This window comes from Diabrotica undecimpunctata, chromosome 1, assembly GCF_040954645.1.
Source record: "Diabrotica undecimpunctata isolate CICGRU chromosome 1, icDiaUnde3, whole genome shotgun sequence".
Classification (NCBI taxonomy): Eukaryota; Metazoa; Arthropoda; class Insecta; order Coleoptera; family Chrysomelidae; genus Diabrotica; species Diabrotica undecimpunctata.
In genome coordinates this window covers 126,381,113-126,395,986 of record NC_092803.1, presented here as the reverse complement: position 1 = coordinate 126,395,986, position 14,874 = coordinate 126,381,113, and the positions used below count along the sequence as shown (strand labels likewise).

The following is a 14,874-nucleotide window of genomic DNA, read 5'->3' as shown; positions in this document are numbered from 1 at the left end:
TGAATATTCAAAATTAAAGTGACGTAAATTAAGCAGTGAATTTAAAAAAAAATTGGCAACTTTTTGTATTCGTAAAAAAATACACGATTTTAAAATATGTAAAAAAATTATTTTACGAACAATACCAAAAAAGTTATTCAATTTGTTTACAAGTAAAAAATTAGCACATTTTTGTAAAATTGTTTTTTGATAATAATTTTTTTTTATTAATTTTTATTTCACTCTTTTTAAAGAAGCAGATTTACTATTTCATTTGGTAACCGAAAAGTTGTTCAACTACATTTTTTTCTGACTTATGTTACAGCAAAAAAACAACGTTCTGGGATAAAGAAATAGAATAAAATTTAAACAATTTAAGAAATTTTGAAATTTTTATCACGTATTAAGCATTACAATGCCTAACTTTAAGGAAACTTTTAAAGTCTTAGAGCAATTTTTGCAATAGTTACAAAAAAATTAATTTTTTCGAAATTTTGCTCTTTTTTGAATTTATCTAAACAACAAATAAGTATATAATTTTTAGCAAATCGACATTTTGAAGTTTTTTGCATATTCTAAAAGATGGTTATGCCAATAAACCTTTGTTTATTTGTAATTTGTTTATAATTACAAATTATCAATAAATCTCACGCCGGAAATGGTTAAAATTTGTTTGTATAAGCATTTTACATAAAAAAACCTTTCGGTATCCTTGCTTTTTGAGTGTCACGACAAAAACCTTATTACCCTGGACTATAACTCCTTCATGCACTCACCTCTTCAATTCTTATAGACTTATGATGAATGGAAATCAATTTTTAGCAAAGATCTGCGATAAAATGAAAAGAAAATAAAAAACAATAGTCTGAGCGATACAGACAGTAAATCCCAAAATATTAGATAATATTACAATTTCAACAAAGATCCGATACAGCTATAATGTCAGCCTTGTACAGCCAATGTCAAAAAAGAGTGATCGTAAAAGCCAGGGAGAAAATATAGAGAAAGAAAATCACATGAGGAGAAGGATATGTGCCAATATACAATTCATGAAACTACGCCGACCTTTATAGGATGTTTTGATGATAAATAAAGACGAAAAATAAGAAATCACACTGTATGAAAGTTGATGAAATGGGATTTGGACAAAAAATTGAAGACTTCTGTTAATTTTTATGAGTACAAAATTGTTTAAGGTTTAAAAAATTGAGATAAAAATTATTTGTAACCAACATAGGAGAAAAATTGAAAAATTAGATACAAAAATGAATGATAAGAAATGATCATGACAGCTGGAAATTTTCTGAATTTACACTACAATAGTTACAAATTGGTCTACTATTATATACAATTAATCCAAAACAGTTTAAAAAATTACTGTGGCATCACATTAAAATCATATTAAAAAGACTATAACTGTTTTGCCAACCAAAGCGCATTTCTTTATTCCCTAACGGTATAAATGATTAGAACTTACTTTGGAGAAACTGGGAATTCTTCTTCATCCTAGTATGTTCATTAGTGTCGTGTCGCATTCCTATTAACTTCATTATGCTTCTATCTTTCTTAGTTATTGGTCCAGGACAACTATCTTCAAACTGTCGAACGCAATGCCTATGTAGGTTTATAAGGCAAGCTGAAAGGAAAAAAATACTTAAAATTTTAAGTTTTACATAATTTAATAAAAGTTTATAAATCTGAATAAGTAATCCAAGATAGGGGTACTTAATTCTTGATAATTTTCATCAAAGCAAAATATTACTTCATTTACACGCCTTTTTTAGATTAGGCTCTAAAGCTCTGAACACATGCGGGAATACTATATTTCCAGTCCACTTTTTTAATGGTTTAGAAGACACAATATTTAGCTGTCATAATTTACAAGTAAGTTTGTTGTTTCTAGTTGAACTAGGTATGAAGCAGAAACAGAACAGCAGAAAAGAAGATGGCTAAAAACCATACCTGAAAGTATTGCTCCTCTGAATCAGAGGTCCCGAAGATAATTTGGACTATGGCGATATAACTGGTAATCAGTAAAGAAGTAAATAAAGCAAAGAAATATCATTCCAAATAAACCAACAGTAACATCGATCAAATAGTATACAAAACACATGTGATATCTTTACTCGCATATGATGAGGAAACAATACCAAATACAAACACAATTAAACACAGTAGTATATACATGTCCAGATAAATTATCATAATTAATATACCTAAGAATATGCTACCATAAGCTGGAAACTAACGACTGGATATCAACAACTTTTAAACTAGCATTTGTTTGAATGCGTAATTTGTTTATTACTAGTAGTGTTTTAGGCGAAAGAAAAACCTCTGCTAACAGAGAAGCAAAAAAACAAACTGCTTCAATTGGGCAAGATCGAAGATTTCATGGACCGTCGATGACTTGTCCAGAGTCATATTCAGTGACTAATCGAAATTTGATGTTTGCGTGATAGACTCTCGAAAACGGGTTATCAGAAGTAAAAATGAAGCATTCTATAAAGATTGCCTCAATATAACTGTGAAGTTTCCCAAAGTTTGTGGGTGCATGTCATCAGCAGGTCTAGGAAGATATGAGGTGGTGGAAGGCACAATTAACGCAGCAAATTATCAAGAAATTTCTAAAAATAGTCTTGTACCAAGTGCTCACGACCTCTACCCGGACTTGAATTTTATATTCCAGCAGGACGGTGCTGCATGCCATACAGCTACAACAACTACAAAATGGCTTGAAGACAATAATATTAAAGTTCTCTCATGGCCTTTGAACAGTCCAGACTTTAATGTTATTGAGATATTGTGGCATAAGATAAAACGGACAATAACTTTGGTGAAAAACCACCCATTTATTTGGAAATGAAAAATCATCAACCAACACAGAAAATAGATTAAAATACATTTTAAAAAACAGATTAAAATAGCTATTATTATAATTCATGAAATGTATAAATATATGGATCATGAAGTGATAAGTAATTTATTAATTAGCATATATTAATATTTATTTCCCAATCCTTCATTAAAAACTTACTATATATAGTATACCTCATATTCAAGTCATTTAACTGACCTATTAAAAATCTAGTAGGTACGTCACAAATTTTGCACCCTGATGTGTCTCTGATAGAAAACACTTAACACTCAAAATCTTAAACTTTCGTTTTATGGGACCATTGAGAACAATGAAACCATTTCCGTAACTATAAATTATTTCAAATAAAATAAAATCAAACGACTGTTAATAAGTGAATGTTTTTATCAATTTTTGTAAAAACTTGTACAATAAAAATATTTACTATATAGTAATTTCCAGTGCTGTACCATGAATACTTTTAGTAGGTTTCAAAAACAATGTATGTACAACAAAAAGATATACTTTTTAGCAAAAGAAAAAATATTAAGTCTATCACTATTTTAAAAGCGTATTCTAAGCCTTTTATCAATAACTCATACTGAAGTCATCACATCATGCACTGATTAATATCATACACACTCCTATGCCATTGATTTTATAAATGTTGTTAAAAATTAGGTCCAATATTAAAACAGATGGAAGATTGTTTTTTGGATTTACAGACTGTGGTCTGGAATTATTTACTCCTGACATTTCGTCTGCTACTAAGGCAAATAGTATCTACAGTAACTCTCTAGTTTGATCACTGATGGTGTTTCTCGAATATGTATGAACTGCTTTACAAGGTTCTACGGCGTTTTTCGATACCCACTCGACATCTATCTCTATCTCTCCACGCGTCCGCTGCAGCTTCTTCTATCTTCTGTCATCCTCAGTACATGGCCGTACCATATAAGTTGTTTTGTCCTAATGCCGTCTACAATTGTTTGACCTACTTTCATTATTTCTGTGATACAGTGATGTATTATTCGATCTCTCTTGCGGACCTTCGCCAAAAGTCCATTACTGTGGCTAACATTTGCTCTGTTCTAGTTTTTATTTGGCTGGGATGTTGGATCGATAGCAGCCTAAATCCTGATCTAGAAATAAGATCGAGAATAGAACAGGCCAGAAAATCTTTCGAAAAAATAAAAAAACTGCTTTGTGATTCTCGAATAAAACTCGAAATTCGACTACGTTTATCAAAATGCTACGTTTGGTCGACTCTTCTATATGCAGTTGAAACGTGGACCCTAAAAACATCAACCGTAAATAAATTGGAGGCCTTTGAAATGTGGACCTACCGGAGAATGCTCAAAATTTCATGGACATCGCATACCTCAAACGAAGAAGTGCTGCATAGAATAGGCAAGGAAAGAGAACTTTTTAACACAGTAAAAGTTAGAAAAACATCATACCTAGGCCACATACTGAGAAATAATAAGTACCAATATGCCCAACTTATAGTGAAAGGAAAAATCGAGGGAAAGAGAGACCTAGGAAGGAAAAGACTATCGTGGCTCAGAAACATCCGACAATGGACAGGGCTAAATTTTGAACAGCTAATAAGAACAGCGGAAGATAGAGAAGATTTTAAAATTGTAGTAGCCAACCTCCATTGAGGAGAGGGCACTTTAAGAAGAAGAAGTTTTTATTTGCCAGAGTTCACTTTCAAAGTTACAATGCATAAATTTCAGAGTTATAATTATGGTGTTATACATTTTTTGTTTACTGGCTTTTGATCTGCGAGAAATGGTTTTCGGTAATACACTCTGTCAAGTTTTCCATTGAGTTTTAGTTTGTCAAAAAAGTAGTTTGGATAAGTTGATTAGTTTTTTTATCAGAAAAGTTCCATTGTGGTTAAGTTTAAATATCTTGTAAGTTTCCTGTAGGTCTTTTATTTTTATGGCATAACCTTCGGTTTTTAATACGATCTTAGGTAAAATTAAAATGTTCTTGTCAGCATTTGGATCCTTGATTACCCTCTTTTATAAATATATATATTGCCATACATATTTCTATTCTGTCTGCACTATTTCGGCGGTAACTCACAAATTCCAGATTCAATGTTATCTTCTCAACTGGTATGGTGCTTTGTGTTAAAGTAGGGTTTTTACCTTTGACAAAACACTCATTGCTGATGTTAGGAGCTCACGTTCTAAAAAATTAATAAATAGTTCTTGCCATCTTTGTTCAAAACAATTCAAAAACAATAATTGATTCTGAGTCTTTTGACAATAAAAATTTTTGATCAGCATGACCGAATTTACATCTCTGCAAAGTTTAAGCCAATTTAACTGAAACCACTTTTACATAAGTAAATAAGAAATATACCAGAACTATTTGCACGACTACGACAACCAATGAGGCTAAAGTTGTAACGATGTTCTGATCGTTTAACAGTTCGAACCGTGGGAGTGTCAATATTTGCGCATCCACTTCTACAACGAGACGACGAAGTGGGATTCAAAACGGCTATTTAAGGCGTGTGAGTAGCGGAATTAGACAGTCTTGTAGCTAGCGCTCTAGGCTCCCTGACTCGCCGGTGTAGTGAACCTGCGAGCCAACCCGGACAGAGAGATTTCCGTATTGAGGATCGTACTCTGTTCTTAACCAAGCGGAACCCATCGGTATTGTGTATTGAACATTACCGTGGGTCTGCACAGCCGAATATTTTATTTGCGAGTGCGTTTGGAGCTCCCGCTGAATTGAAGCGGAAGCGAGCATAAGTTTGCGTATGATCGACTTCACCTATTTCATTTCTTTATTAATAATTAATTTCTTTTCTTTTATAGACGTTCGCCGGGGAGTTCATTCATCGCGGGACCCAGACGGAGACGTAGAATTCATTTCATTTTTATTTATTGTATATACGGCGTAGAATTCATTTTATTTTATTTATTGTATATATGCTAAATTAATAGATTTATTTTTTTATTTCAACCTGTGTTTTACTGCGTCTGTCGCCTCGAAAGAGCTACCCATCGCTACATCTTGTGTCATTTTAAACATTTTTAGTAGCTTTGCGTCTATTTAAAATTTTGTTACTTTTTTGGTTTTGTTAGTATGATAGTTCTTGAGAATGTATTAAAGCCATGAAAAATAGGCATTAAAGTGTTTTATTTTTTTGTATACCTCATGAAATAAACAAAGAAAAAAGATTTTTGTCACAAATTAAACGAAGAATTCAAAAATGATTATTAATTTGAACACTCTCAGTGGCGTACTACTTTTTTCTTTTTTTTTCAACCATTTTCAGGGCAATAAATAAATCGTTAGTTTGTAAAACAATTTTAACACCCCATATCTCGAAAAAGGAAGCATTTGCGATCATACGTTTATATAGCAAACTGTCATTATTTTTCATGCGGAATCACTCCCTGAAGTTAGTTACACGTATTTACTATAACTCTGTATATTTTACAAATATGTATTATTCAAAATGACTAAAAACCGACAATTTGACACCCTCTATAACTCAAAAACAAATGATCTCTGAGTCTTGGTGCAATGATAACTTTTGATCAGCATAACCAAAGCTACCTCTCAGGAAAGTTTCAGCCAATTTAACTAAAACTATTCTTACATAAGAAAAGTGAAAGGGTCCTTCGCTTCTTTATAACATAGTAAAAATATTAGAAAGAACAGAAATTGTCCTTTATATTGCTAAGTTTCTCTGGGTGACGAATTTGCCTTGAAATGTCATGTCTGCAAAGGCTTCTTATAAAGGAGTGCAGGTTTATAATAATCATAGTTAACGCTAAATTAAAAATTTAAAGTTAATTCTAAATGTCCATAAAATATATTAACCCACTCAGCAGAGACCGTGATAACCATATCCTGATTTAAATATTCCTCGTCATAGACTTTTTTTGGATTTTTTAAATGTTTACGAAAATTCGAAATTGACATTCGTATACCTATACCAAGTTATAAAAATTCCATAAATTACATATAAATTTGAAAAACGTTTACCGGAATATTTGCCGTTTCCTAATTCTTACATTGACAACATAGGTTAACTTAAACGTTTTGATTTAATGCATATAAATTGTATGATGATACACGTGCAGAGCTGACAAGCGTATAATTGTACTGTATTAGAATCTATTGTGTTGATTATTTTAGTATACGAGTATTCAGTTATTCACTTAGTTTTTAATTTCCTCGTAATTAAGTCATAAGACTTTATAAGAGTAGAAGAAGAGAACAGCAAACATCATGTGCTGTAGTGAACGTCCCATGCTAATTATAAAAATAGACGAATGAATCGTGTCTTTCGAAAGTTGGTGTAAATAGAGAAAATTTAAAAACAATGTACGAATTCTACCTCCTAATATACCATGTGATGCAAAGCGAATGTACATTGGAAAATGTAAACTATACCAAGCAATATGTGTAATCGCAATGTAGAAACCTGGAAACAATTATTGGTAACCAGCTGATGTAACATTTTCCTCTAAATAAAACAATTTCCCAAGGGAGCCCGGAGTAGCCTGGGTCGCAGAAATTCCGAAGACCAGGTCCTTATGGGCCTAGTCTGTATGATAGGGGTGATACAATGGACCTGCCTTAGGAGGTGTAAGTGTCTGAAGGATTCACAAATGGCGTTGCCCAGATCTACCATGACTATGACAGTTGTTCTGACTGTCAAAACAATACGTGCCATATTTTTAACACTTCTTTGTATAGCAGATTACAACCTATTTACGTTAAATATAATTTACCTGAGCACTGGTATCCTTGTGGTCCAATTCCATATAATATTTGTTGGCAGTTGCTACAAAATATCACAGTATAGTATTGTTGCGCTACAAATTGATGGCCCATAATATTTAGCTGAAAAAAAAAACATATTGATCAATTCTAGAGATATAATTGAAAAAATGTCTTAAGTATATAGGAAAATTATTACTAGGAAATACAACAATGGAAATAATTTAAAAATTTACAACAAAAGAATATTATTTTCGCTTACAAATAACTTATCACGTATGTAAATCGAAATAAACAGTGTACAAGTAAAATGATATGGGGGTTCAAGAGACTGAGACCCCACAAGACTTACAGAGACTCATAAAGACTTTACAGAGTCAGTCGAAAGCTCGGTGTACAAAAATTCGACGTGGTTCGACCCAGAAACGAGGTAAGTTTGATATTAATTTTTCTAATAATATTCATTTCCGTCGACAGACGGAGAGGTAGTAGTTAAGTTTGATTAGTATTTGTAAGTTTAATATATTTTAATATAATATTCAATAAAATAGAGGATAAATAAAATTTGAGCCGATAATTCCAAAATCAAATTCTATTAATTTCGAAAAAATATGAGTTATATTGAGATATGTCAAAAACTCGCTGGAGATATACACTCCCCCTCAAGGCCATGTGTCTTATAGCAAGCGTTTTTAGTTAATAACCTTTTTAATTCACATTTTCTGGTTTTTATACTTGAAACCTATGTTTTTAAAGGATTGATGAAACCACACGACTATGGCCCAGTGATATTAAGAAAAACTAGAGTTTGTTTACTTGGAAGAACATTGTCATACCCATGATGAGCCCAGCTTCCAAGGTAATAGTTCAATTCATACTATATGAAATGGATGGAAACCTGAATTACCGAAAGATACTAGGAAATGGAAGAGTTCCAACAAAAATAAGACAATCACAATGTGTACAAGAGAATTAAAGAAGTAATAGGAACAAAAATTAAGCGACGCTCCTGATTATTGACGATTAGGATAGGGTAATTATTGGCTACTAAAAAAACTACATCATTGGGTACGATACATGCCATAACTTTCTTTAAGTAAAGACCAGATAATTTTAACAAAACGAGGAAGGAGGAGTCTCAAGAAATAACAATCGACTAAGTTGAAACATACTGTTGAAACCGCAAAATACACTGTGAATTTCACACTTCTAAAATTATTTTTTTTCCGTCATATACAGGACTGAGATCAAACTAGATAAATGGCTTGTTTTCACCATTGTCCCTAACTCTAAAACAGTGTGAGCTCCTATCCGGATCTTACATTAACGGTGAGCTCTATTCAGATACCTTAAAACGCTTACATGTCAGCCTCCAGAATAGTCGTCCCGGAAAGCTCACAAAGTTTTGTGATTCTTTGCATGACAATGCTCGACTTCATGTGGCTCATACAGTTCAAAACCTGCTTGAGTGTACGAAGTTTTGGAGCATCTGGCTTACAGTTAGGATTTATTACTGTGCGATTAGCTCCGTTTAATACGGGAGCTCTTTCCTCAGGTGGAGGATAGGCGTGAAAGGGTTACCGGTTTCGTAGAGGAGGAACCTCTTACTGAGTTGGAACTTGGCGACGCTGTTGGACGGATGAAGATCCGAAAGGCACCTAGTAATTTTTTAAAGTTAAGTAAGTTGTCATCTCTATTATGTTTATTAAATTTTATTAAAGTTATGTTTAGGCAAGATAATATTATTTAAAGAGGTAATCTCTAGTTTATATCATTGCTTAAATGGAAATTTTTTAAGTTTTTATGGATATAGGATTCATAAGAGCATTTAATATGCATTTTTTAATTTACAGGACTGATAGATTGGGAAATGTAGGGGGTGAATGTGATCTAATGTTATAGAAATTTGAAAGTGATCACTATTATATAACGACTTGAAAGTGTTCCATGACAATGTAGTTGATAGTGATTGACTGCATAAGGATATATCGATAGCGGAAAATGAGCCGTTATAAGAATTGAACCTAGTTGGATCCCCTGTATTAAGTAACAATAAATCAGAACAATCAATTAGGTTTTTCATTAAGTTACCGTTTTTATCAGTTTTGTGACTTCTTCATGCAGGGTGATGGCAGTTCATATCCTCTAAAATTAATTTAGGATGTGGAATTTAAACAATAAGATTATTTAATTCGTGTATATCTAGATCACTAGGGTGTGGTAAGTATATGTTACATATGTTAATATTCTTATGATAAGTAATAGAGACCGCTACTTCATCACTATCTGGCTCGGCGATTTTATTTATTTTTAAACATTAAATAATTTTTAAATCTATGTTGGTTTGTTTAAAGTGGGTTTCTTGGAGACAAAGAATTACAGGAGAAAGTTCGCGAATTATGAGTTGTAAGTATTCATAATGGGTATAAAACCCATTTATGTTCCATTGAACTATAAAGAAATTGGTCTGTTTCTGTTTCATCTGCTGAAAAAGGGTTGGGGTTTATTTTTTTCTTTAGCCTGGTAATATTATTTTTTAATATAGAATTTTCTGTATATCAATGAACAAAATTTAGGATCTTAATTAGTTCATCTGGTTCATTGAAGTAATCTGTTGAAATTAATTCAGGGTTATGAGAGTGTAAAATGTTTTCCAGAAAATCAACATATTTCATTGAAATTTAGTACAAATGGAGGTGATCCATTTTCAATTTTGTCTTTGGTGGTTTCTAAAGAGTGAATGACATCTTCGCAGGAGGTTTTGGAAGAAGTTTTGGATTTTTTTTTGGTTTGGGTTGTTTAGGGATCTTCGTTAATTTCAGTAGATGATATGTTTAGCAGTTGGATTGACTACATTATTTAGGGTTAATGTGTAAAGTCTGTAAAAATTTGTCTACATAATTTATTATTTTCAAGACAGATTTGTGATTCATATAATTCTCACAAGCAACTGTCCTTGGCTGCAGTAACGAGATTTTGTTTAACCTTCAGCCGGGCGCGCCGCAGTAATTTGCTGCGTAAACTCAATATTTCCAGGTAAAGTGTTAACGGGATACGCTATGTACGTGATATTTTTAAAATTCCCTTATCGGTTAATCCTTAGTCGGTACCCATCATCGTCTTGTGAAATCCAAATCCAATTAGTTAGTTATCGTACTTTATTGTGCATAGTACATCGAGGCAGACAATTGCTGCAAGGCGCCTGGTAGTGAAATTCGCGCAATTTTTTTTTGAAGTAACTAATATATATTTTTTTCGAGAAATTGAAATTTTATTGGTAAGTATATAACATATTTTATAATTTTAGATTACGCCATGTCTCGTAAAAATCCAAAGGAAGTGTTAACCCAAGTACAATTAGAGGAAATTCTAAATAATATGACAGATATTGAAGATGAAACAGATGAAATATTGGAAAGTGATAGTGATTTGGATGAACAACAAATTGAGGAGAACCACAACGATACATGTTCAGAGCAAGATATGTCAGATGAGGAGGAAGTGTTTTACGAAAACGTTGAAGATACATTCATTGGCAAGGATAAAACAAGTAAGTGGTATAAAACTTCTTTTGCCACATCTAAGACAAAGCAACAAAATATAATGAGAGTACCAGCGGGATTAAAAGGAACTGCACGTCAAATAAAAACAGAAATTGATGCGTTTTTTACTATTACCAATATTGATATGGTTGATGAAATTGTAATTTTTACCAATTTATATATAAATGAACTAGAGAGATAAAACGCCATATTTGAGAGATAGAGATTGCAGGAATGTGGACAGGAGTGAGTTATTGGCCTTTTTTGGACTCCTCTATTTGATTGGCATAAAGCACGGCAATCACACAAATGTGATGGGACTTTGGGAAAAAGATGGCACAGGGATTGATATTGTTCGAGCAGTAATGAGCTACAAATGTTTCCTATTTATTGTACGTTCATTGAGATTTGATGATAAACATACAAGGAGTGATAGATGTAAAATAGACAAGCTGTCGGCCATTAGATCGTTTTTTGACAGATTTATAAAAAATTGTCAAAACTCATACAATTTGTCAGAGTATACAACAATTGATGAAATGCTCCATCCCTTTAGAGGTAGGTGTAGCTGGATACAATATATACCCAACAAACCTGCTAAGTACGGGATAAAAATGTACGCGTTATGTGATGCTCAAACATTTTATACCGCCAATTTAGAGATATATTGCGGTAAACAGTCAAGTGGCCCATACGACGTATCAAATTCGGCCTTTGACGTCGTAAAACGTCTAATAGTGTCCGTAGAAATGACAGGAAGAAACATAACAACAGATAATTTTTATTGCTTGGGACGCTGAAGAAAAACAAAAGAGAAATTCCTCAAGAATTTCTTCCACATACAAGGGCAGTTCAATCTAGCATATTTGGATTTCAAAAAGATTATATGATATATGATTACCTCTTACGTGCCGCGTAAAAGTAAGTCAGTCATATTATTATCGTCTATGCACAACGAAAGTACAGTTTACATGGATACTAAGAAACCACAGTTGATTTTAGATTACAATAAAACAAAAGGAGGAGTTGATACTATAGATAAATTATGTTCATCATACAGTGTTTCACGAATTACTAAAAGATGGCCGTGTGTTATATTCTATAATTTAATGAATATTGGAGGCATAAATGCTTTTGTTCTACATTCCGCTGCAAATTCTGGAAAATCACTCAAAAGGAGACATTTTCTCAAAAACCTTGCAATGAACTTGATGAAAGAACACCTTCATACACGATCACAAATTAAAACACTTCCACGTGATATAACCGAGTTCCTGTCCAGGATGTTTCCGAAGCAACCAGTACCCCATCAAGAAGACGAAAATCCTGCTAAACGTGGTAGATGCTGCAATTGTTACAGTGAAAAAATCAAGTCGTATACCTCTATGAAATGTACACAATGTAGTGCATTCACTTGTAAAAGACATTCTAAATCTAATATTGTATGTATTCATTGTAATGATCAAATAAATTAAAAGTTTTTTCTGTACAATTTATTAAAATTAGTTAAATTAATAAAGCGTTCTTATTTTTTGACAAAATAAATAACGATACAGTTAATCAATAATTAAAAGTGTCGAAAACAATAAGAAACTACATGGCAGCAAATTGATGCGGCGCGCCTGATGATGTAATTATTTAGGGCGCGCCTGGCCGAAGGTTAAAAATTCAGTACATATAATTGAGTATTTTCATTCGATTTTAACAGACCTTCCTCTAGGGATATCTCTAGCATGCATACTTCTCGTAACTTTTAAGTTAGTGCGATGTAATAGTATTAAAATTGTCTTTTCAACGAGCGGGTACAATACGTAGCATGTCATTTCGAAAAAAAGAGTTGGTGGTACATCCTTTAGGAATCTCTAGGAGTACAAATAAAAAACCTCTTAAACTGTGACAAACTAAATAAAAATCAACTTATATAAAACATTTTAGTACACTTTTATTGAATTTATTACTGTTCTGTGTAAAGTCACCATCTATGTATAAATATCTTTAAACGATATAAATATTCTTACCTTTCTAGAATATTTTCCAATAAACTTCGTCCTAAACGACTTTTCTTTATTAACAAAAGTAGGGCACCTATCTAAGGCATGGGCAGCCGGTGGACGTATTTGAAATATTCTACTAAGCACAGTCGTTAGGGCAGCAGCCATATAATACCTCCTGGTATCATAACAATCTTTCTCGATCTCCTCCAAATAGGGATCCAGCTTTTCCAAAAATAAATTTTCATACAATTTAATTTCCTTCGTTTTATCGTAGTAAACTTCGGCGAGGGCTTGGTCGGTGGGACCGTAGATGGTGCCTAAACCTGCGGTTCTTTTTTGTTGAAAGTCAGCTAATTGTTTGGTTAATTCCTCTTTGGCTCGAGATCGTGCTTTCCAGAAGATTTTCCGAAGAATTTCTTCTTTGTCGAATTCTCTCGTAAGCACTTCGTCGATTTCGCGTGCGATATTTTCGTCTACGTTGCCCAATCTGAGAGGCTAAAAAATAAGAAAAGTAAATATCAAAAGATTATTATATTTTTATAATGAAACTAAAATAGTTTAAGTTAAATATTATATTTTGATAGGATCAAGCCACAATTGATTGTAATGCCATGTTTTTAGTTAAAAATTCTGTGGGTGGTATTCTTACCTTCCTGTTTATGTATTATGTGTTTATGTATTATATATTTATGTATTGTGTGTTGTATATCGATGGTTCTAAGTCCTGTAAGGGTTTTTGCCAGAACATTCCAAACAATATTTTCAACCCAAACATGGTCAGTTGTTGACTTATAAAGTTTCGAAATTTCTTCTTCTTCTTCCTCTTTATAAGCAATCCTGCTTGTTCATTGGCGGATTAATAACTCTATGGAAGGTTGTCACTCCATCTTTTGCGCGGTCGTCCGATACTTCTTTAGCCGATTGGTGACTTATCTCTTGCTATTTTGACGACACGGGTCTCCTCCATTCTGCTTATGTGGCTATTCCATTCTTTTTTTCTATTTTGTTTTCATTCATTTATACACTCTATGTTACATTTTCTTCTAATGTCTTCACTTCTCTTTGGATCTCTCAGCGTATTTCCTGTAATTCTTCTCAGTACTCTCATCTCTGCCGTTTCCAGTGGCCTTTGCATTGCGTCTGTGTCGGGTCTTGTTTCTGAGGCATATGTCATTATTGGTCTTACACTGGCTTTATAAATTCTTGACTTCATCTCAGTGTTAATGTGTCTGTTTCTCCATTTAGTTATTAAGGCATCTTGCCAGTCTATTTGCTGTTTGTAGTTGATCTCTCACTTCCTTATCCAGGTCTCCATTGCTAAACAGTGTAAATCCCAGCTATTTTATTTCCATTACTTGTTCAATACTGATGCCATCAATTTCTATTTTACATCTGGTTGGTTCTTTACTGACTACCATTGTTTTAGTTTTCTGAGATGAGATTGTCATATTAAATTCTTTTGCTCTTATGTTAAATCTGTGCACCAGTCTTTAAAGATTATCTTTATCTTGGGCTATCAATATTGCGTCGTCTGCGTAACAGAGTATTTTTACCTCTTTGTTTCCCATTCTGTATCCTCTGCCTTTGTTAACACTTATGATGATTTCATCCATGATTAATTTGAAGAGCATGAGGCTCAATGAATCCCCTTGTCTTATTCCGCTTCCTATTTCTCTAGGTTCTGTAAGTTGTCCATCTCTTCTGACTTCCATTTTGTTGTTTTGGTAAATGTTTTCGATAGTTA

General features: G+C 32.9%; 1 protein-coding gene across 8 annotated transcripts in view; it reads right to left on the bottom strand.

The window, feature by feature from the left end:
- RhoGEF2 (Rho guanine nucleotide exchange factor 2) overlaps positions 1-14,874 on the bottom strand; it is a 498,291-nt gene that overhangs the window by 344,064 nt on the left and 139,353 nt on the right. For all 8 annotated transcript variants that reach the window (XM_072519486.1, XM_072519503.1, XM_072519501.1 and 5 more), the window contains 3 exons: positions 13,155-13,625; positions 7,606-7,717; positions 1,457-1,615 (listed from right to left, as the gene is read on the bottom strand). In XM_072519486.1, the coding sequence (XP_072375587.1) occupies positions 1,457-1,615; positions 7,606-7,717; positions 13,155-13,625 (742 nt within the window). The remainder of the gene's footprint in view (positions 1-1,456; positions 1,616-7,605; positions 7,718-13,154; positions 13,626-14,874) is intronic.